General features: G+C 46.3%; 1 protein-coding gene and 1 non-coding gene across 4 annotated transcripts in view; both read right to left on the reverse strand.

Annotated features, from left to right (window-relative positions):
- Positions 1–1,755: 1,755 nt before the first annotated feature.
- LOC121276215 (protein-cysteine N-palmitoyltransferase HHAT-like protein) overlaps positions 1,756–23,687 on the reverse strand; it is a 69,017-nt gene continuing 47,085 nt past the window's right edge. For all 3 annotated transcript variants that reach the window (XM_041184382.1, XM_041184384.1, XM_041184383.1), the window contains 7 exons: positions 20,575–20,784; positions 19,737–19,908; positions 18,598–18,742; positions 17,211–17,246; positions 16,013–16,214; positions 7,819–7,963; positions 1,756–2,752 (listed from right to left, as the gene is read on the reverse strand). In XM_041184382.1, coding sequence (XP_041040316.1) covers positions 2,640–2,752; positions 7,819–7,963; positions 16,013–16,214; positions 17,211–17,246; positions 18,598–18,742; positions 19,737–19,908; positions 20,575–20,784 — 1,023 coding nt within the window. In that variant the 3' untranslated portion in view covers positions 1,756–2,639. The remainder of the gene's footprint in view (positions 2,753–7,818; positions 7,964–16,012; positions 16,215–17,210; positions 17,247–18,597; positions 18,743–19,736; positions 19,909–20,574; positions 20,785–23,687) is intronic.
- LOC121276628 lies at positions 13,806–13,924 on the reverse strand. The gene has a single exon (XR_005942708.1). It is a non-coding gene; the product is annotated as a 5S ribosomal RNA (ribosomal RNA).

The raw sequence follows: 23,687 nt of genomic DNA on the forward strand, positions 1-23,687 counted from the left end.
TTACACCCCAGAGTTCTGAAGGAGATAGCTGAAGAGATAGTGGAGGCGTTAGTGGTGATCTTTCAGGAATCACTCGAGTCAGGGAGGGTCCCAGAGGACTGGAAAATCGCTAATGTAACCCCCCTGTTTAAGAAGGGAGTGAGGCAAAAGACTGGAAATTACAGGCCGATTAGCCTGACCTCGGTCGTTGGTAAGATTTTAGAGTCCATTATTAAGGATGAGATTTCAGAATACTTGGAAGTGCATGGTAAAATAGGGCAAAGTCAGCATGGTTTCATCAAGGGGAGGTCATGCCTAACAAATCTGTTAGAATTCTTTGAGGAGGTAGCGAGTAGGTTAGACAAAGGAGAGCCAATAGATATTATCTACTTGGACTTCCAGAAGGCCTTTGACAAGGTGCCGCACAGGAGGCTGCTCAGTAAGATAAGAGCCCATGGTGTTAGAGGCAAGGAACTAGCATGGATAGAAGATTGGCTGTCTGGCAGGAGGCAGAGAGTGGGGATAAGGGGGTCCTTCTCAGGATGGCGGCTGGTGACTAGTGGAGTTCCGCAGGGGTCAGTGTTGGGACCACAACCTTTAATGATTAATGATCTAGATGAAGGAACTGAGGGCATCCTGGCTAAGTTTGCAGATGATACAAAGAAAGGTGGAGGGACAGGTAGTATTGAGGTGGGGAGGCTGCAGAAGGATTTGGACAGTTTAGGAGAATGGGCAAAGAAGTGGCAGATGGAATCCAATGTGGGGAAGTGTGAGGTCATGCACTTTGGTAGGAAGAAGAGGCATAGACTATTTTCTAAATGGGGAGAGGATTCAGAAGTCTGGAGTGCAAAGGGACTTGGGAGTCCTAGTCCAGGATTCTCTTAAGGTTAACTTGCAGGTTGAGTCGGTAATTAGGAAGGCATATGCAATGTTGGCATTTATTTCGAGAGGACTAGAATATAAAAGCAGGGATGTGCTGCTGAGGCTTTATAAGGCTCTGGTCAGACCACATTTAGAATATTGAGAGCAATTTTAGGCCCCGTATCTCAGGAAGGATGTGCTGACCCTGGAAAGGGTCCAGAGGAGGTTCACGAGAATGATCCCAGGAATGAAAGGCTTAACGTATGAGGAACGTTTGAGGACTCTGGGTCTATATTCAATGGAGCTTATAAGGATGAGGGGGGATCTGATTGAAACTTACAGAATACTGAAAGGCCTGGATGGAGTGGACGTGGGGAAGATGTTTCCATTAGTAGGAGAAACTAGGACCCGAGGTCACAGCCTCAGAGTAAAAGGAAGACCTTTTAGAACAGAGATGAGGAGAAACTTCTTTAGCCAGAGAATGGTGAATCTATGGAATTCATTGCCACAGAAGGCTGTGGAGGTCAGGTCATTGAGTGTATTTAAGACCGAGATAGATGGGTTCTTGATTGGTAAGGGGATCAAAGGTTACGGGGAGAAGGCGGGAGAATGGGGTTGAGAAACTTATCAGCCAGGATTGAATGGCGGAGCAGACTCGATGGGCCGAATGGCCTATTTTCTGCTCCTAGGTCTTATGGAACCTCCGCTGAACCGCCTCCAGTATCCTTAAATGTAGAGATCAAAACTGCACACACTACTCCAGTTGTGGTCTCACCAAAGCCCTGTACAACTGTAGCAGAGCAGGAAAGACGTAAATAAACAGTAAACAGGTCAAGATGACGGGTGAAGCACTCAGAGGTGAGAGCCCTCAGAAGAGAGGAGAGAGAGGAAAAAAAAACCACAGGAAACTAAGGCATGAGTCCAACTTTGCATTTATTTTTCTTACGTCTGTGAAGTGCTTAGAAATTAGTTTATTAACCAGTGCAGCTCGAAGGAGCAGTGAGACTGGGAGGAAGAGGTTCGAGAGCTCACAGTCTGTTATCTATAGTTATCCTTCACATAAACCCGAGATGCCATGTATTTGTGATATAAAACTTCAGAATTGAACAGAATAAATTAAATCTTTGACAATAACTAATTACTGGCGTGCGGAGTGTCAGGAACACATGGACGGAGAGAGAAAAAGTTCGCAGCTGAATAATTAGGGAACAATGATTCTTTGCTATTTCTCAGTCTTTTAGTCAACAATTCCATCCCTGCCGTTCAAAACCCACAAAACTCCGAAAGGCCTTCCCAGCAATTTTCCCTACCACATACCTGAAAACCTGCTACAGGGCGGTGGTGCGAGGGAGTGGGGGGGGCGGGGGGAGGAAGGTGAGAACAGGCTCAAATGGCCTTCTCCAGGACAGGGATCGAGCTATTAAAATGAGGGCCCACAGATTTTGAAGATTGACAGGCCGGGATTTTCCGGCCTCGCCACGCCACGCCGGGCCCTGTTGTGGGGGATGCGGCCGGCCAGCCAAAGGTCCGTTGGCTTTTGGCAGGACCGGAAGATTCCGGGTGGCGGGCGGAGCCGGAAAATCCCGGCCACAGTCAAATGGAGTCTTCTTCGCACCCTGTAGGAGTGGAGGGAAGGAGTGGGATTGACCAGTTCGGCCATGTTACAAGTTATTCGGGTAAGTGCTGGTTTGTGCAATCCAAAGCCTTTCTTCCTTGTACACCTCACAAGTGGCCAGTTGACTAACTGTTCACAGGGAAGCTTTTCTCTCTCCTTTTTCTCTCCTCTCTTGGCCAGTCCTCTAGTCCACTTTCTTTTTGTCAGCTTCCAGTGCCAATCTGCGTTCATTCTCCTTGATCAACTGAACTCCGCAGTAGGTCACAAAGAGGATACTCAATGGGCTCCAGGGAAATCCTGTAATTATATATTTTTTTTAAAAAAAAAGAGAAAAAAAAAACAATTTCTAAAGAGCCTGGAAACGGATCCAAAAAGAAAAAATACTTATACTTTTTTAACCGAGAAACCTTCAGCTGCGAGTGAAAAGGGTCAAATTGGATCCTGCCAGAACTCTCGGGCCTGGTAAGTGGCAGCGTTCAGTGCAGCAGGAGGGAGACCATTTGTCCCATGTGCTTTTACGGGCAATGGAGCTGATTGCAAAGAGCAGGTCGGCCTTACTTTAATTAAACCAGTGCTTGTCTGAGAGAAGTGTGGGGAGGAGGAGGACCGTGGGGAGGAGGAGGACCATGGGGTGGGTTAGGGAGGAGATGGAGAACCATCAAGTCACCACCCCTCCCCCCACCCACCCACCCAACCCGCCTCCCCGTCACCAATTCTGTTGTTACTGACGTCCCCTCCTGCACTTTGCCCAAAATCGCCGTTCTCTTGTTTTAGCCGAGACGGTGAAGCATTGCCACGCTACTTAACAAGGGAGGCCATCACAGCTCCATGCACATGGATTTTTCAGCAGCGCTTACTGAAAAATCAAAAATAGGGAAGCAGAGTACAACGTTGTACCGTGATTTTACGTGTACCGGCCACCCAATCATATATGTTAATTCACTGCGTTTGAGTAACGCGTCAATAAAGATCTCACACCCTGACGTAACCCCTCCCCTGCAGCTCAGACCGGGTGCAATCCAAGTACTTCCAAGATGGCAGAAAGTGAGAGATGCTTTTTGGGAGTTATACCTTCCTGAGGGTTCATGACCCCCATCATCTCTTTCTTTTGTAACTCTTTCGAGTACAAACCCGTTTCCATCTGTTTCAGATGAAGTTACATTGTTTCATAGTTTGCCATTGTGAGATTTGAACTCTTGATCTTGGGGTTACAAACCCAGTACCATAACCACTTGGCTATTTAGGCCAAGCCATGACCCCCATCATGGTGATAACATTTCCTGTCCCTTTCAATTGGCAACACCTGAAAACAAATTAATACTGCAGATCGGCGTAGCAGCCGTCCCCTTTCGCCTCTTCTCCCTACCACACGTTCTTTGTGGCTTTGATACATGAATCCCTCCCCCTCCATCGCAACCTCTCACTGTGCCATTGGAGGAGCACTCCAACCTCCTCAATCCTCACTCAGTTCCCTTCGTTAAAAAAAGAGAAAAGGGGGACCCTTTCAAAGAGCCTGCAAAGGCACGATGGGCTGAATAGCCTCTGTTATTCCACAGACGCTTCTCCTATCACTGCCTGGCAGATTAAAGACACTATTTTAAAAAAATGCAGGTTGCAGTTTGTCGAGTACACTTGCGTGTGAACAGGAATCACATGAAGAACAATTAAACCAAACGTTCGGTGGAAGGCTTGATGCAAACTCACACCTGAATCAATGCAATGTGAATCTGCCACCTCTAGGAGATAATCTAAGTCACATTTGCTCAGAATCTGTTCGTCAGTTTACTCCATAAGTAACCTAATAAGAACATAAGAAATAGGAGCAGGAGTAGACCACACGGTCTGTCGAGCCTGCTCCGCCATTCAATACAATCATGGCTGATCTTGGGCTCCAACTCCATTTTCCCAACCACTCACCATATCCCTTAATTCCCTGGGAGACCAAAAATCTGTCTATCCCAGACTTAAATATATTCAACGATGGGGCATCCATGACCCTCTGGGACAGAGAATTCCAAAGATTCACATCCCTTTGAGTAAAGGAACTACTCTTCAGCTCAGTCCTAAATGGTTAGTCTCATATCCTGAGACTGTGTTACCTATGAACATACGAAATAGGAGCAGAAGTAGGCCATTCGGCCCCTCGAGCCTGATCTGCCATTCAGTATGATCACGGCTGATCTGTTTGTGTTTCAATTTCCACGTTCCCATCTAACCCAGATAAACTTTGATTCTCTTGCCTAACAAGAATCTATCTAACTCCACCTTAAAAATATTCAATGACCCCGCCTCCACCACCTCCTGAGGCAGAGAGTTCCAAAGTCGCACAACCCTCTGAGAGAAAAAAATTTCTCCTCATCTCTGTCCTATAAGGGCAACCCCTAATTTTAAAACAGAGCCCCCTAGTCCTGGACTCACCCACAAGAGGAAACGTCCTTTTGACATCCACCTTGTCAAGGCCATTCAGGATCATGCATACTTCAATCAAATCACCCCTCACTCTTCTAAACACCAGTGGAAACAAGCCCAGTCTGTCCGACCTTTCCTCAGAAGACAACCTGCTCATTCCAGGTATCAACCTATTAAACCTCCTCTGAACCACCTCAATTCCAGGCAGGGGAAACAAGGCCTCAGTATCTAACCTGTTGAGCCCCTTCAGAATCTTGACTGTTTCAATGAGATCATCTCTCAGTCTTCTAAACTCCAAAGAACATAGACCCAATTTACTCAGCCTCTCATAGTAGGACAACCCTCTCATCCCAGAAGCCAATCGAGTGAACCTTTGCTGCACCACCTCAACGCAAGTATATCTTTCCTTAAATATGGAGACCAAAACTGCACACAGTATTCCAGGTAAGGTCTCACCCAAGCTGTGTATAATTGTCGAAATGTAGGATGTTAACCTTGTCTCACAGTGCATCATTCTCTCACTTCCAAGTCATCTGGAGTTCAGTGGATTCAGGTCCCACTCTAGAGATTTGAGAATATAATCCAGGCCAACACTCTGCACTGACAGAGGCGCCTTCTTTGAGGTGAGATGATAAACCATTGTCCTTTCTGCCCCCTCAGATGGATGTAAAAAATACAACAGCATTATTTTGAAGAGGAGCAGGGCAGTTTTTCGTGTTTTTGGCAATATTTATCCCTCACCCAATGATCATCTGAGCGTTGTCACATTGCTGTTTGTGGGAGCTCACTGTGTGTCAATTGTCTACTGTGTCTCACGCAAACTTCAGAAGTATTTCATTTGCTCTGCAGCACTTTGGGACTGCCCGAGGACACGAAAGATGCTATATAAATATAAATTCTTTCTTCCTATTACAGGTCAAGTATCCTTTATCTGAAACCCTTGGGACCAATTACATTTTGATATTCAGAGAAGTTTGGCTTTCAGATCTACCGTATATATTGTAATCCAAGGCCTACTTACATTACAATAGCCTGAGCCTAGGCTAGCTACAGTCCACAAACACTAGGTTGTTTCTCCATTTGCCAACTCTCTCACACCCTACTTCTTACCTGTTAACACTTATTATACCTGTAGTTTAATATTACATTGCTTTGTTAACATACAAATTAACTGCATAGCATGTTCAACTGAAAACGTTTGGAGTTTGAATGTGTTTGGTTTTCAGGTGTATTGGTAAAGTTACTCGACCTGTATTTAACCATCCCCTAGCGCTCCTGCCAGTTTCTCTTCTCCCTTGTATAAGGTAGCCTGCAGGAGAGCTTGCTCCAGGAAAAGAACATCAAGCAAGTCTCTTTCCTGGATCTCCAGCAGCTTTATTTCAGGACTAGCTCCTCACTTGATATCTGCCATGTCTTCCTACAGACTCTTCTGTCCTGTTCGATTCAACCCACTGGGTTGTAGCTCAGCTCTTTACACGTTTTCACATCACCTGTTTGTTTTCTTGTACAGTCCTGGGCACCTTGAGCACTTGTAAATTTTCTTGTCAATAATGATCAATCACAGAGAAATATCAAGCTGTTGGCAACACAGTCCACTGTGGCCTGGGTTATGTCAGGTAGAAACACAGTGGCAATTAATCATTTTAAACATTAAAAATTGCAAAATGAAAAAGGACCAAGGTCCAGTCAATTCACCTTCTGTCACCCTTAAAGTCATGTGATACTGGGGAGACAGTGGCATAGTGGTAATGTCACTGGACTAGTAATCCAGAGACTCAGACTCTAGGGGTGTGGGTTCAAATCCCACCATGTCAATTGGTGGAATTTAAATTTAAATTAAGAAATTCTGGAATATAAAGCTAATTTCAGTAACGGTGACCATGAAACTATCATTGATTGTCCTAAAATATAGGTCAAATATCCTTTATCTGTGTCGTAAAAACCCATCTGGTTCGCTAGTGTCCTTTAGGGAAGGAAATCTGCTGTCCTTACCTGATCTGGCCTACAGCAATGTGGTTGGCTCTTAACTGCCCCTCTGACATGACCTAGCAAACCAATCAGTTCAAGGGCAATTAGGGATGGGCAACAAATGCTGGCCTTGTCAGTGACACCCACATCCCGTGAAAGAATAATTTTTTTTAAAACCGCAATTCTCCCTCAAGTGGTATAAAATACAGTGGTCTGAAGAAAAAAAACCGTGTGTTTGAGTGAGAAAAGGGGGCAGGTAGAGAGTGTGTGCAGGTGACAAAACAGTGTGTGCAAGCAGCGGGAAGTGTTAAGGAGATGACTATCAGTCGGGTGTTCAGTTCCTGATCGGCAGTAGAGACCGCTGCTGAAAGTGTGCATATTCAAACAGGCTCATGTGTTTATACCCTCCCACTTCATTGTGCCAGCCTCGCGTGATTAATGGCCAGATGGGTGAGGCTGAGCTGCCAGCTGGTACCTGTAGCACTGTAAATGTGGCAAGGTGGTGATAGGGGTCAAGGCCAATTGGTAGGCCAGCAAGTAAACAGCGCCACCAGACCGTGAGACCTGATCTGCCAGCTCCAGGGTTCCTACCCTCAGCCGCAGTGCTCTGGAGAGGCACTGAGTGGAGGTCTTCGGCCTGAATGGATTATCAAATGGGGAGTTTCTACCATGCCCACTTTTAGACACTCTTCTCCTGGCATCGGGGCAATGATTGGCATTGGCAGATGCCTGGGAGCAGACCATCCCTGGAATCCTAGACGCAGAAGGCAGCCATTCAGCTCATCATGCCTGCGCCAGCCTTTTGTAAATGCAACCCAATATTGCAATCCACTGCCTTATCAGGTCACAGAGACTTGCAGCACAGAATCGAACCCACCGGATACCGGAAGGTGGGTCCGTGAGGCAATGGGCATCAAAGTAAACCTGCCTACGCCCAACCTCAGTGAAACCTTGTTGATTAGCCCACCCCATATGATAAAACTTACCAGTGAGGATCAACCTCCCAGCGACCAGTACAGCAAAGTCAACGCTGTTCAGTGAAAGGACGTTGTACAAAACAATAGCCCAGAAGTTTGCAGCACCGAACACTCCTCTGATTCGTCGGGACATTGGCTCAGACATTTGGTTAGCCTGGGGGGGAGAAAAGAAAAGACAACCATGTGATTGGCCAGGCGGCTGATGGTGAGGAAGAGAGCTTATCGCCTGCAGGAAGATGCCCCTGGACCCTGTCGTGTGGGCAGAAAAGTGGCAAAGGGAATTCAATCTGGGGAAGCGCGGGTTAGTGAGGATAAACGAGGCAAGGGAATACATAACAAATGGTCACATGCTGAGAAGTGAGGCGGAATGGATAGACCTTGGAGGTCTTGCACGTCCACAGACTCCTGAAGGTCGATGAGGTGGTTAAGGCGGCAGATGGGACCCTTTCCTTTGTTGGCCGAGGCACAGAATGGGCGAGCAGGGAGGTAATGTTGAAACTACGTAAAGCACTCGCCAGACCACAGCTAGAGCTCTGCGTTTAATTCCAGTCGTCACCATTACAGGAAGGTGTGAACAGACTAGAGAGGGTACCGAGGAGATTTACGAGGATGTTGACAGGAATGGAGAGTTTTAGCGGTGAGGATTACCGGGCGGGGGCATGGATTTAAAGTAACAAGTAGAAGCATTAGAACGGACTTGAGGAGAAATCATTTTACCCAGAGGGTGATGGGGGTCTGGAACTCACTGCCTGAAAGGGTCTTTTTTTATTCGTTCATGGGATGTGGGCATCGCTGGCTAGGCCAGCATTTATTGCCCATCCCTAATTGCCCTTGAAAAGGTGGTAGAAGCAGAAATCCTCAACGCATTTAAAAAAATTTTTTGGATATGCATCTGAAGTACAGCCAAGGGCTGTCGGGTGGGATTAGGCTGGATAGCTTTGCTTCGGTTGACACAGAGATGATGGGCTGAGCGGCCACTTTCTATGCTGTAAATCGTTCTATGATTCCATGAGGAGGATTATTTCACTCAGAGTTGTCGGGATTGGAAAGGCAGTGGAAGCTGATTCCATAAATAATTTTGAAAGGGATTTGGGCAGGTACTCGAGGATGAAGATCTTTCAGGGCTACGGACAGAGGACTAAGCACGTCTGCTCTTTCAAAGACCTAGCACAGGCACGACGGGCTGAATAGCCTCCTTCTTTGCTGTAATCTGGGCTATAATTCCACTTTTGCCAGCAAACCCCATATCATTGAATAAATTTCTTATCATAAAAACCCCTCATACACATTAAGCATTATTGGCGGGAGAGCTGACCTCACCATTCCCACCACAAAGTGGCCAACTGCCTCCTCATTACTCATTGAAGGCGATTTAGAATCAACTGCTCAGTGATCCTTAAATATATACAGCCTGTCAACATTTCACAGGGTGTCATTCCTGTCCAAGGACATTGAAAAGTACAAAGTTCTTACAGAGCTTGACAGGGTAAGATGCAGGACGGCTGCTTCCCCTGATTGTGGGAGCCGGTGTGGGTAGATGTCCAGAACCAGGAGACAGAGTCTTGGAATAAGGTGCGGGCCATTTAAGACTGAGATGAGGAAGAACTTCTTCACTCAGAGGGTGCGAATCTTTGGAATCCTCTACCCTACAGGGCAGCGGAGGCTCAGTCATTGAGCATGTTCAAGACAGAGATCGACAGGTTTCTAGATATTGACAATATCAAGGAATAGGGGGCGGTGTGGAAAAATAGCGTTGAGGTAGAGGATCAGCCATCATCTAGATGAATGGTGGAGTAGGCACGAGGGGCCGAATGGCCTCCTCCTGCTCCTATGTTCTTTATGACACAAAAACAAAAATAATATTTAATTGATTATAATTCAAACAGCTCATTACTTCTTCTCCCGATGTTTTTTGCCATTTGATGTGATGGCATCACACAATGATGTCACTGAACAAAGAATTTCCCTTTAAGTCTCTTTTATTTCATGTTCCAAAACGCTTTCTCGACTGGCATTCTCTTCCTCCGCCTTTCTTTCCACTCTTCCCAAAGGAAAGGCTTGCACTCTACACCTCCTCTTGCGTTATGATTATTATTCCCTTTTTCCCTGGCTCTTGCCAGAAGAAAAATAATCCTGTTTTAGTACCATCAGATCTTTATGATTGTGAGTGTGTACTCCCTACTGGGAATGGTACCATAGTGGTTATGTTACTGGACTGGTAATCCAGAGGCCTTGACTAATAATTCAGAGAACTTGAGTATTGCATGTTGTCAGACTTTTTTTATATGGCACTTATCGGGACAATTCACAAGAATACCAAATGTAAAGGGGACAACAATTTATACCTCATGAGAAGAGTGCTGAATGGTTGTGCACCTGTTTCAACAAAACAAAATGGGCAATAGACATTCTCTGGTTCATTCCCCAGGACAATGCCTTGACCAATCAGAGTCAACCTGCCTGGTTTCGATTTAAACAAAGTTTGGCAGTTAACTATCAGTGATCAGTTGACTGGTGCACTCTCCATGGCAACGCCTTTACCAATTTGAGTCCACTTGCCAACCAATCAGCACTCTCATTTCATAAATTATTCTTCCTTTTGCATTTGGCATTCTTGTGAATTGTCCTGGTAAGTGCGAGATGAAAAGCTTCGACAGCATGTGTCTTTTTTCAGCAATACTCCAAGTTCTGTACTACCAAATGACTATTCAGAAAACATGAGTTCAAATCCCAGCACAGCAGCTAGGGGGGGTTTAAACTGAATTAATTAAATAAATCTGGAATTTAAAAAGCTAGCGCCAGTAATGGTGGTCTGCGGAACTGGGGAGGATTGTTGAAATAATGCCTCCGACTCACTGACGCCCTTTAGGGAACGAACTCTGCTGTCCTTACCCTGTCTAGTCTATGTGTGGCTCCAGACCCATAGCAATGCAGCTGATTCTTAACTGCCCTCTGAAATGGTCTAGCAAGCCACTCAGTTGTCTCAAGGGCAATTAGGGATGGGTAAATGTCAGTGATGCTCACATCTCATAAATGAATAAAAAAATCCCTTGTAATTCAGCGAGCTCTGGGCTTTCTTTCTGATCACTATTTTCCACTGACCCCACTTCCACCTCAAGTTCCTAAAGTCCCACACGCACCGCCCGCCCCCCCTCCCCACCCCCCCAGCTGTGTTAGGCTTCTACTGGCCTCCGCTGCAATCCAGTTCATCTGATCCCAACCTTTCCCCTTACCCCACCCTCCAGCTGCCATCTTCCCAACACCACCTCCACATTACACATACTTACACTTTCCAGCTGCTATCAACAACAACTTGCATTTGTAGAGCACCTTTAAGACCCATGGTGTTTAAAAGGAGCGTCATTGGTCAGGACTTGCCAGCGGCTCACATGAGGAGATGTTAGAACAGGTTGTCAAAAACTTGGTCAAAGAGGCAGGTTTTAACTCTTTCGAGTACAAACCCGTTTCCATCTGTTTCAGATGAAGTTACATTGTTTCATAGTTTGCCATTGTGAGATTTGAACTCTTGATCTTGGGGTTACAAACCCAGTACCATAACCACTTGGCTATTTAGGCCAAGCTAAAGTGATAAACCTTTAACTCTTTTGAGTACAAACCTATTTCCATCTGTTTCAGATGAAGTTACATTGTTTCGCCATTGTGAGATTTGAACTCTTGATGATATTTCATAGCTCTGCCATTGTGAGATTTGAACTCTTGATCTTGGGGTTACAAACCCAGTACCATAACCACTTGGCTATTTAGGCCAAGCGAGGCAGGTTTTAAACTCTTGATGATGCGTAGCATGGTGACACAGCCTGATTCATAGCTTGCCATTGTGAGATTTGAACTCTTGATAATCTTTTAAATGAAAACCAAATCAACAAAATTGGGATAAATCAGGCACAGCCCCTAATTCAGGTCAGCTGTAAAACCAAGAACAAAGTTTAAAGGAAACTTACCAACTTTAAATCAAAATGTGATTAAAGGGGTCAACAAAACACCCCAGTCCCCGCGGTGCCCACCGAGCACGGAAGGCCTCGAGAGTGCCAGCAGACACCGCGTGCTCCTTCTCCAGGGGCATCCGGCAGCGAACGTAGCCGCGGAAGAGGGACAAACAATCGGGCGGGACTCCCCCGTCGATCGCCCGCTGCCTGGACCTGTTAATGGCCAACTTGGCCAGGCCCAGGAGCAGGTTCACGAGGAGGTCCTCCTCCTTCCCGACCCCCTTCCGCACCGGGTGCCCATAGATCAGGAGCGTGGGGCTGAAGTGCAAACAAAACATCAATAAAAGGTTTTTCAAATAACTAAAAAGGGAGTGCAGCCTACAACACCCTATGTATACATGGTCCACGGACTCCACAAGACCGCAAAAAGGGCATGTGTCCTGAGAGTCCGTGAACCAATGCATCCTCTTATTATAAGGGACTGCTGCATGCAACACCCTCCAACCCAGGTCCCCGATAGAAAGGGGGAGGACACCTCCGTAGAGGGCCTCCCATCGGGGGCCTCCGCCGCCGGACGGCAACAAGGCACGCCAGGGCGTGTCCGGTCGACGGACAAGGGCGAGAAAATGGAAGGTGTGCAGCAGCAGTCCGTACAAAAAGCCCCTCTTTGCCGTGCCAAAAGGCACAGAGGGCATGTCCCCGAGGCGGCTCATATTGCGGGGCACCAGCACCCGAGGGAGGGTTCGGGGCTTGGGGCCAATGTGGAATTCTGTCCGAACAGGGGAACGCTCAGACGGAAGACCACCACGCACCTGGGCCGCCTCAAGACCCAAAATAACGTCAGGTCCAAGCACGACCGTTCTCAGGTCTTGGATGGCATCGGCTGCGACCTGGACACTCACAGACGCGCGTCGCGCCAACTCCTGCGGGAGCATCCAGCCCAGTCCTCCGCCACCCAGCACGTCCCCGATCCTGGTCACCCCTGCGGCCACAGCCCTCCTCTCCGCCAACCACTGAAAAGGACGGAGGGGCGGATTCCTGAGCAGCGGCTCTCTGACGATAGCCGCTACTCCTGACGGGGGAGAGCTGCGTCGCGAGGCGACCACTTTCCAGACTTTGATCAGGTCCTGGTAAAAGACGGGCAACGCCTGCAAGGAGCCACCGAGGCCCAGCTGTTCTATAAACAGGAGCTGCACGTCATAATTCAGGCCGTGCACCTGACGGAAGAAATACGTCATCAGGGCACACCATCTAGGAGGAGGCTCGACGTAGAGGTATCGCTGCAGGGTCTGAGGGCGGAAAGTCGCCACCTGTGTGCGTAGGCACACTAGCGCCTGACCACCCTCCCTAAGCGGGAGACTCAGAACCTCGGCAGCGACCCAGTGCAATCTTTTGTCCCAGAAGAAGTCGACTAACAATCTCTGGATTCTTGTGACAAAGTCCGGGGGTTAAATTTCACCATCTGCCATGGTAGGATTTGAACCCAGGAAGACAGAGCATGACACCAATCCATGGAGTACCAGTCCAGTGACAATACCACTACACCATCACCTCCCCCTTAGAATTGTAACTCTTTCGAGTACAAACCCGTTTCCATCTGTTTCAGATGAAGTTACATAGTTTCTCATAGTTTGCCATTGTGAGATTTGAACTCTTGATACTCTTTTGAGTAAACCTGTTTCCATCTGTTTCAGATGAAGTTACATTGTTTCATAGTTTTGCCATTGTGAGATTTGAACTCTTGATCTTAGGGTTACAAACCCAGTACCATAACCACTTGGCTATTTAGGCCAAGCCAATGAAATTACATTGTTTCATAGTTTGCCATTGTGAGATTTGAACTCTTGATACTCTTTTTGAGTAAACCTGTTTCCATCTGTTTCAGATGAAGTTACATTGTTTCATAGTTTGCCATTGTGAGATTTGAACTCTTGATTTCAGATGAAGTTACATTGTTTCATAGTTTTGCCATTGTGAGATTTGAACTCTTGATCTTGGGGTTACAAACCCAGTACCATAACCACTTGGCTATTTAGGCCAGGCTTTTAAAGCCTACTGCACCTGGTATTCCCAGGAAGTCTACCATCCAAGTACTAACCAGGCCTGAGTCTGCTTAGCTTCCGAGATCAGAAGAGATCGGGTATTTTCAGGCCAGTATGGCCGTAGGCAAGATGTAACTTTTTCGAGTGCAAACAGGTTTCCATCTGTTTCAGATGAAGTTACATTGTTTTCATAGTTTGCCATTGTGAGATTTGAACTCTTGATCTTGGGGTTACAAGCCCAGTACCATAACCACTTGGCTATTTAGGCCAAGCCTTGCCAGTGTGAGATTTGAACTCTTGATCTTAGGATTACAAACCCAGTACCATAACCACTTGGCTATTTAGGCCAAGCGTAAACAGGAAACTATAGGCCAGCTAGCTTGCTGTCAGTCATAGTTTTGCCATTGTGAGATTTGAACTCTTGATGAAGTTACATTGTTTCATAGTTTACCATTGTGAGATTTGAACTCTTGATCTTAGGGTTACAAACCCAGTACCATAACCACTTGGCTATTTAGGCCAAGCTAAATTGTAACTCTTTTGAGCACAAACACATTTCCATCTGTTCCTATTCAGATGAAGTTACATTGTTTGCCATTGTGAGATTTGAACTCTTGATAATCTTTTAAATTAAAGGGAAACAACACCAGTTTTTGTAACTCTCTTTTTAGTTCAAACACGTTTCCATCTGTTCCTATTCAGATGAAGTTACATTGTTTTGCCATTATGAGATTTGAACTCTTGATACTCTTTCGAGTACAAACCTGTTTCCATCTGTTTCAGATGAAGTCACATTGTTCCATAGTTTGCCATTGTGAGATTTGAACTCTTGATACTCTTTTGAGTAAACCTGTTTCCATCTGTTTCAGATGAAGTTACATTGTTTCATAGTTTGCCATTGTGAGATTTGAACTCTTGATCTTGGGGTTACAAACCCAGTACCATAACCACTGGGCTATTTAGGCCAAGCGAGGCAGGTTTTAAAGGGCAGATTTTAAGGGGCAGCTTAAATTAGGCCATTGGAAGCTCCTTCCCTACTGAAGACAATATAGGGCTCCTACAGCTGAATCCAGTTATCTCAGAATTGGCAATCAAAACTTGGAACCTTCCTGAAAGTAAGGAGGAAAGAAAGAAGCCCCTGTATTTCTATCGGGCCTTCTATGACTACTGGACAAAGCAGCTAATATGTGCACAGCAAGCTCCCACAAAAAGCAATGTATTAATGGCTCGATAATCTGTTTAATTATCTTAAAAATGATGTGGGTTGAGAAATAAATATTGGCCAGGGAGAACCCCGCTGCTCTTCAAAACAATTCCACGGGTTCTTTTGCTTCCACCCATCGGAGCAGTGCAACGGAGGTTGACTAGATTGGTCCCTGGGATAAGGGGGTTGTCCTATGATGAGAGACTGAATAAATTGGGCCTTCATTCTCTGGAGTTTAGAAGAATGAGGGCGATCTCATTGAAACCTTCAAGATTCTGAAGGGGCTTGTTAGGGTGGGTGCTGAGAGGCTGTCTCTGCTGGGTGGGGGAACCTAAAACATGGTGGCACAGTCTCAGGATAAGGGGCCGATCATTGAGGACTGAGATGAGGAGAAATTATGTCAATCGAAGAGCTGTGAAACTTTGGAATTCACAAACCCCAGAGGTTGTGGATGCTCCATCACTGAATATATTTAAGGCTGGGATAGACAGATTTTTGGTCTTTCAGGGAATTAAGGGGTATGGAGAGCAGGTGGGAAAGTGGAGTTGAAGCCCAAGATCAGTCCTGATCGTACTGAATGGCTAAGTAGGCTCGATGGGCTGTATGGCCTACTCCTACCCTATTTCTCCTGTTCACCCAAGAGGGCAGCAAAAGTCTCAGTTTAGCATCTCATCATGAAAAACAGCACCTCTGAAAATGCAGCACTCCCTTAGTACTGCACTGGAATGTCAGTCTACATTTTTATACTCAAATCCTGAAGTATGGGCTTGGACCCACAACCTTCGGACTCAGACGTGAGTGTGCCACCAAATGAGACATTGTCAATAAGAGGTTGGAATGGCTCAGCAGGGCAGAGCATGTACCGACTAAGCCAGGATAGTTGCAGAATCTCCCAGCTTGGGGCGGGGTGGGGGGTGGGTGGGCGGGGGGGGTGGGGGGTGTGGGGGGTGGAGGTGGTGGGTGGAAGAATATTAACCAACGAGGGACGTATTTTGAAACTAGGGTCTTACCTCCATTGATGCGAAGGGTTCACGCTGAAAAAACTTTTGCACCCAGAGTTCAAAGTTGAGGCCAAAGCAGTTACACATGGACCAGATATAGACCACGTTCCCTGGACCAAGCCAGAGTGTAGTGATCAAGAAGGTGCAAACTGTCGCCAGGAGCTCCTTCAGAATGTTGTCGTGGTCTTCTCCCAGATAATCATAAACGTACCTGGGGGAAAAAAAGCAAAATTAGATGGCAGTGCTCTGTTACAGACGTTTCCCTCGCTGGGGCAGAGTCATACAGTTACTGGTGGTGAGCACAAGCAACCCATTCCATCATGGCGGGGCCCAATGTGGCCAAACCTTATTTTTTCCCCTTTATTCATTCATGGGATAAGGGTGTCAGTGGCAAGGCCAGCATTTGTTGCCCATCCCTAATTGCCCTCAAACGGAGTGGCTTGCTGGGCCATTTCAGGGGGCAGTTAAGAGTCAACCACATTGCTGTGGGTCTGGAGTCACATGTAGGCCAGACCAGGTAAGGACGGCAGATTTCCTTCCCTAAAGGGGCATTAGTGAGCAAACTGATTTTTACAACAATCGACGATGGTTTATAATTCCAGATTTCATCAATTGAATTTAAATCCCATCAGCTGCCATGGTGGGATTTGAAACCCTGTTCCTAGTCCTGTGATGTTGCCACTACACCACCATCTCCTCTTATCCTGCTTTCACTTCCCAGCAAAGATGGTGGGGGGGAAGGTGAGGTTGTGTGTGGGGGGGAGGGGTCGAAGTTCTGGGTGGAGTTCACCGGATGGAGAGCAGGGGGCGCCGATCTGAATTTCACCACCTCATCCCAGCTGACGTTGTTAGCTATGTCCATGCTTTCTGTCGTGGCAGAGCTCACCCACACCAAAGATAAACCTCCAGGGGCAGCCTTGCCAAAGATATTAGCTACAAAAGAATGATCTTGCATTTATATAGCGCCCTTCACAGCCTCACAATGCCCCAAAGCGCTTTGCAGCAAATGAATTAGTCTTAGAGTGTCATCACTGTGGAAAATGCAGTTGACAACTGATGCACAGCAATGTCACGGGAGCACTATCATCACAACGAGAAACTCCCACCACCTTCTACTTAGAGACAGCCACTAAACGTGGGCCTTGTCAGCTTCACCCACATCCCCGGGAGCAAATTAAAGCGAATAAAACAAACAAATGTTACTTACTTGCACAGCCAGTCATTTATCCCCCTGTCAAAGTGCCTGAAACATAAAGCACACACTTAGCGGATGGTATAAAATATTTTAAATTTGTCCCTTTGCCCCATGTTCTCATTGGTAGAAGACATGAAAGCAAAGAGAGTTGGGAGCTCTGTTTAATCCATGGCATGGACCAGCCACAACTCTGTCTACCCAACCCATTCCACCTTCAGAGGGAAAATGCTGCACAGTGCTTCTTTAATCAGGAAGCACTCAGCACGGTGGTTTCACCTTGTACTACTCCTTTATCATTGCTGGGTCAAAACCTTGGAACTCCCTCCCTAACATCACTGTGGGAGGAGATTCACCATGCAGACTGCAGCCACCCAAGCAGGCAGCTTTATCACTACCTTCTCAACTAGGGATGGGCGGTAAATGCCAGCAACACCCTTATTCCAAGCGTTATTTTTTAAATAAAGCCCGGGATCACATATTCATGACCAACTGGCTACCTTGGCCTGACATGTCCACGCTCTCAACAATTCAGTAATCATCATCTTCCACCAGACATTCAACTACCTCTATCTATAGAACCCCTCAATCCTGAGCTTAAATAGGTTCTTAGCTAGTTCTAAGTCAAATGATTTAATTGGCATTGTGTTAACTATGGGTAGATGTGAGATCAGACACCTCCAGCCAGAGGAGGGGGGCTCACCACCACCTTCTCAAGGGCAATGAGGAATGACCATTAAATGTTGGCATTGCCAGAAACGCCAACATCCCAAGTATAAATAAAAAAGGTTCTCCTTAGAGCAGAGAAGGTTTAGAGAAGAGTTGACATTCACAAAGGACTTAGATATAATAAATCAAATGGCTGGAGGCTACAGATTTAAGATGGTTGGCAAATGAATCAAAGGTAGAATGAGGAAAAGCTTCTTTACATAATGCAAGATTAAGATTTGGGATGTACCACCTGATAAGGACAGTCGAAATAGATTTATTCGAAAGGGAATTCACTGAATTCATGAAGGAGAAACGAGCCAGGGAATGGAATCAACCAGCATGTTCCTTAATAGAGCTGGTGCAGACTGGATGGGCTGAATGGCCTTCTATGCTGTACTGTTCTACAATTTAATGAAAAGAAAATAGGACATTAAGTCCACAGAGCAGAGCTGCCCCAGTCTATCCACACTGCCTGCTCTCTTGTAACATCAGCCTCTTTAAACCTGACTGGTGGAAAAATTCCATTGTTACAGTGACAGGTGCAAAGCGCAACAGGGAAAAACAGTGGTCAATCTTTTTTTCGCTGTTAATCCCCAATTCCCCACTCTTGGAGCAACTCTGAGTTGTTTCTTTAGGACAAGTGCAAGGAAACGGAATAAACTGGAATTGAAAGAGAAAAAAAAGCACTTACGTTTCAGCAAATACATACAGCATGGTGATACATTTTGGTGGTTTGGGTGGGTCGAAATAATCGAGCCTGGCCACTGTCCCAATCACTCCGAACATCACTGCTGCCTTTACCCAGTCATACACCAGGTTGAAATAAGCCAAACAAGCTGTGCAAGTGAAATCAGGGCAAAAAGGAAGACAAGGTTCATCAGTAAAAATTTGTGGACTCCATCAGTGCAGGGTTTGATTTTCTGGTTTTGTAGGTGCCATTATATTGGAGCTCTAGGGGCGCAGTGGGCAGTGCCCCAGCCTCTAGAGCCAAGAAACTCTGGGTTCAAGTCCCACCCCAGGACTTGATGGCCAAGGAAGGTGAGTTCATAATGTGGCCAAACAGGTCTTGTATCAAGCTGTAAATCCTTCCTACACACATCAATGGCAGGAAGTAAGAGTGGGAGAGATTCCTGGTCAGCCATGTGATGGGAAGAAGGTTGGAGCCACTACCATCATTGCCCATGGCTTGAGTACACCATGTTAAAGCGCACAGCGCCACACAGCACTTAAACTACCTGAGTGATCTGTAACACAGCACTACTGCGTGCCTTTACTTCTCCATGTATCTAAGTGACTATGGATGGGCAAAGAATTCCTACAAAAATGGCGGTATGCCTTGGGTTTATACAGGATGTGAATCGTGAAATGTTTATCTCATTACTTTTTATGAGATCATGCCTACCCTACATTACAACAGTAGCTATATGCTTAAAAACTATTTCACTGGTTGTGTTCTGCTTTCCTTTAGTGTTAATCTTTAAATAGTCAATACATTTTTTTGAAATAGCAGTTTTGGGAGGAGGAGAAGAATTCTAGTTTCAGTGGTACAGACAGTGGCGCAAACTCAGAGGGGGCAGAGAGGGAGCTGAGCGCAAGACTGGGGGAAGTTGCAGAGGGAGGGTGGGGCGTGACCAATCCAAAAAAAGGCGACGGAGGATTTTGTACCAGAGGACGAGGATGTTCAGATCCACATGGTTAGGGGACAGAGAGTCAGTGAGGTTAGAGACAATGGTCAAGCAGGGTTTAAGAGTGGAGGTTCGAACATGGACGTGGAGCTCTGATGGGGTGGGAGTTTGGGAGGCCAAGGCGATGGGCAATCTGGTGACCTACCTAATGCCCAGTCGGAAAGGCTTGCCACCAGCTTCAGGTCTGAAGGGATGGTCAGAATGTAGAGGTAATGGAAGAAGACATCAACGAGGATTATTACAGTAAGATGCGCTAAAGCATATTTCCTGATGTTCCACATCTCATTCTCTTTCCGAATGAACTTCGGTTGCTTTACCTGTGAGACACGAGGGCTCAGAGTAAGAGAACCTTTGGTAACAGGAAAAGGTCATCAGGAGTCAACAAACCCAATCCCATTTGGTAGATCTCAACCCATACACCAATGTTACCTCTAATTCCTGTGCACGGCCCTTTTATTGCAATGTGTGACCCCTTTAAGATCCCCTTAAAGTGACCGCTGCTATTGAGTGGCCTATTTGTTCTCTCACATGACACATTACCAACTGCAGCGCAGACGTGCACCTGCGTAGCTTAGAGGGAATGTTGTTCAACACCCACCAGGGACTGGTGCACATAGACTGATGCTCCACTGCAGGACTGAGGGGGTGCTGCACTGCCAGAAATGCCACCTTTCAGATGAGGCATTAAACCAGGGCCATGTCTTCCCTCTCAGGTGGGTGTAATAGATCCCATGGCGCTATTTTGAGAACCAGCAGGCGAGTTCTCCCCAGCGTTGTGGCCAATATTTATCCTGCTAACGATATCACGAAAAAAAACACAACGGGTGTATTTTTATCTGAGGGTTGTTTGTGAGTTGTTGCTGTTTCCCAAGTTCACACATTTTTGTGTTGTGAAGCACCCTGGGCCGTCCCCGAGGTTGTGAAAGGCGCTATATAAATGCCAGTCTTTCTTTAAATCTCCCATGCGCTGTTTCAAAGTTTACCTGAGCGTAGAACTGATCAAAGGTCATAACAGGTCCAAAAAAGAAGAAAGGGAGGTAGAAGTTGTATATCAGTAGGTCCAGGATCGAGAAGTTCCCATCTTTCCTCTCAGCATTTTCCAAGGCAAAGCTCATACATCGCATGATGGTGAAGCCACTCCCTCCATAAAACAGGACATCGTGGAGCTGGAAGGTGCCCGTCACAAACCCGGTCTAGGAATGAGATGGACCAGATAAGAGTTCAGACGGGGCCAGTTCAGTTCAGCCCCGTGTAAGGCTGGAAAGCCTTAGGACGATTCCAACAGGAAAGAGGCCAACAGCTCTAGTAAGGCCCTGGCCCGCTGATGTGTGGCAAGCCTACAGGACCCATCATAGCAACGCACTTTGTTCTTTTGTTTGGGGGGGGGGGGGGGCCGCTGACAGGAAGAGAAATCTATTTCCTATGCAATGGGTGAGCTTGTTAGAAGTTGCAAAAACAGACAGTGAGGCTCACGGTCTGACCACATAAAGCAGCAGAGTTCCAGTTTAGATAACTTGCCGCACTTAAACTCATCACTACGGACACAATCGGGAACTGGCTTCTATCCAGGCAGTTTGAGGAGTGCGGGAGGGCAAACTGTTGGCTACTAATGTGGGGCCGTGTTACCAGGCATTATAAGGGGGACAGTGGCATAGTGGCAATGTTGCTGGGCTGGTAATCCAAAGGCCAGGACTAATGATCCCAAGATGCAAGTTCAAATCCCACCACAGCAGCTCGGGGAATTTAAATTCAGTTAATGAATCAGGAATCAAATGCTAATCTTATCAATAATCATGAAACTACCAGATTGTAGTAAGAACCCATCTGGTTCACTAACCTTCAGGGAAATGAAGGGATATGGAGATGGGGCAGGAACATGGAGTTAAAGCCCAAGGTCAGCCATGATTGTATTGAATGGTGGAGCAGGCACGGTGGGCCACGTGGTCTAATCCTGCTCCTATACCTTATGCCCTCCAGGGGAGGAATGCTGCCACCTGAACCACAGTCCGGCCTACATGCGACTCCAGTCCTACAGCAATGTGGCTGACTCTCGACTGGTCTGTTGTAGCAGAAAGCACTGTGGGTGTACCTACACCACAGCAGCTCACCACCAACTTCTCAAGGGCAATTAGGTATGGGCAATAAACACCGGCCTAGCCAGCAACACATTACATCTCATGAAAGAATAAAAAAAATATTAATGAGTGATCAATTTTATTAATTTCAGAAGGAAGGCAGTTATAGGAAGCTTTGGGTGGAGCACACTTCTGCTCTGCATACTGGGGGGAGATGGTTGTGACGTGGCAATGTCACTGGGCTAGTAATCCAGAGGCCCAAGCTAATGTTCTGGAGAGATGGGTTCAAATCCCACTGTGGCAGCTGGCGGAATTTAACTAGTATATCTAGAATAGGAAGCTAGTCTCAGTAATGGTGACCACGAAACTATCAATTGTTAACAACCCGTCTGGTTCAATAATGTCCTGTTGGGGAAGGAAATCTGCCGTCCTTACCTGGTCTGGCCTACACGTGGCTCCTGACCCACAGCCATGAGGCTGATTCTTAAGCGCCCCCTGAAACGGCCTAGCAACTCATTCTGTTCAAGAACAAATGGGGATGGGCAACAAATGCTGGCCTTGCCTTCGACACCCATGTAAGAATAAATTTTAAAAATATTACTAAAAGGATACTTCATTACACAGTTACCTGCGTTTGCCCCGCTTAGGGCAGAGGTGGTGGCATAGCCGTATTGTCACTGGACTAGCATTCCAGAAGATCTGGGGTAATCCTCTGGGGACCTGGGTTGGAATCCCACCAGGATTCAATATAATTGAATTCAACAAAAATCTGGAATTAAAAGTCGAATGATGACCACAAAACCGTTGTTGGTTGTCGTAAAAACCAATCTCGTTCCCTGGTGTCCTTTTAGGGAAGGAAATCTGCTGTCCTTACCTGGTCTACATGTGACTCCAGGCCCACAGCAATGTGATTGACTCTTCAATGCCCTCTGAACAGCGCAATTAGGGATGGGCAATAAACGCTGACTTAGTCAGCGACACCCACATCCCATGAACAAATTTTTTTTTTTAAATTCTGCGTTGCTGCTTGTTTGGCATCAAGACCAAGATCAATAAATCAGGGTAATCAAAAGTTTATGCAGCAAAACTGGCCAGAGAAGATCTATTTGGATGTTGGCAGAACAGGCAGACATGCTCATGGGGCTGAATGGCACTCCTCGTGCAAGTCTTTAAACATTGGTCACACATGCCCACATGGAACGCCCATGTCCCACTGCACTTTCACTTTGTTTTCATGAGCCTTTGCTCCGGTGTGACTTGGAAGTTGCAGACTTATTAAAGGTCGTCGGTCAGATATTGCTAACCTTCTGGGTTGGTAGCATTGCAATGTTTCAATGAGAGGTGGGGCAGCTTCAAAGAGAGGGCTGTAACGTGAGCACAGTATGGATTCGATAATGGCCTTCTGTGACCTAAAGGGTACTGTTCCAATGGATCCCGCTCAACAAAAGTTAAATCAGATTAAATGAAACAAAAATACAGTGGAAATTGGAAGGGCTTGTACACGCATCTCAGAAAATTAACATCAGGCACAGGAAGAAATTAGGAAGACAAATGGTATTTTAGCCTTTATTGCAAGAAGATTGGAGTATAAAAACTAAAGGAAGTCTTGCAGCAATTATATAGGGCTTTGGTGAGATAACAGCTGGAGTATTGTGCTCTGTTTTTGTCACCTTATCTAAGGAAGGATATACTTGCCTTAGAAGGGATGCTAGAAAGGTTCATTAGATTGATTCCTGGGATGAGAGGCTCATTACATGAGGAGAGTTTGAGTAAAATGGGAATCAGGGGAAAATTCTCCACTGATTGAAGTCATACCTAGCACAAAAGAAGATGGTTGTGGTTGTTGGAGGTCAATCATCTCAGTCCCAGGACATCACTGCAGGAGTCCCTCGGGGTAGTGTCCTCGGTCCAACCATCTTCAGCTGCTTCATCAATGACTTTCCTTCCATCATAAGGTCACATACGCTGATGATTGCACAATGTTCAGCACCATTTGTAACTGCTCAGGTACTGAAGCAGTC

Source organism: Carcharodon carcharias, chromosome 3 (genome assembly GCF_017639515.1).
Source record: "Carcharodon carcharias isolate sCarCar2 chromosome 3, sCarCar2.pri, whole genome shotgun sequence".
Classification (NCBI taxonomy): Eukaryota; Metazoa; Chordata; class Chondrichthyes; order Lamniformes; family Lamnidae; genus Carcharodon; species Carcharodon carcharias.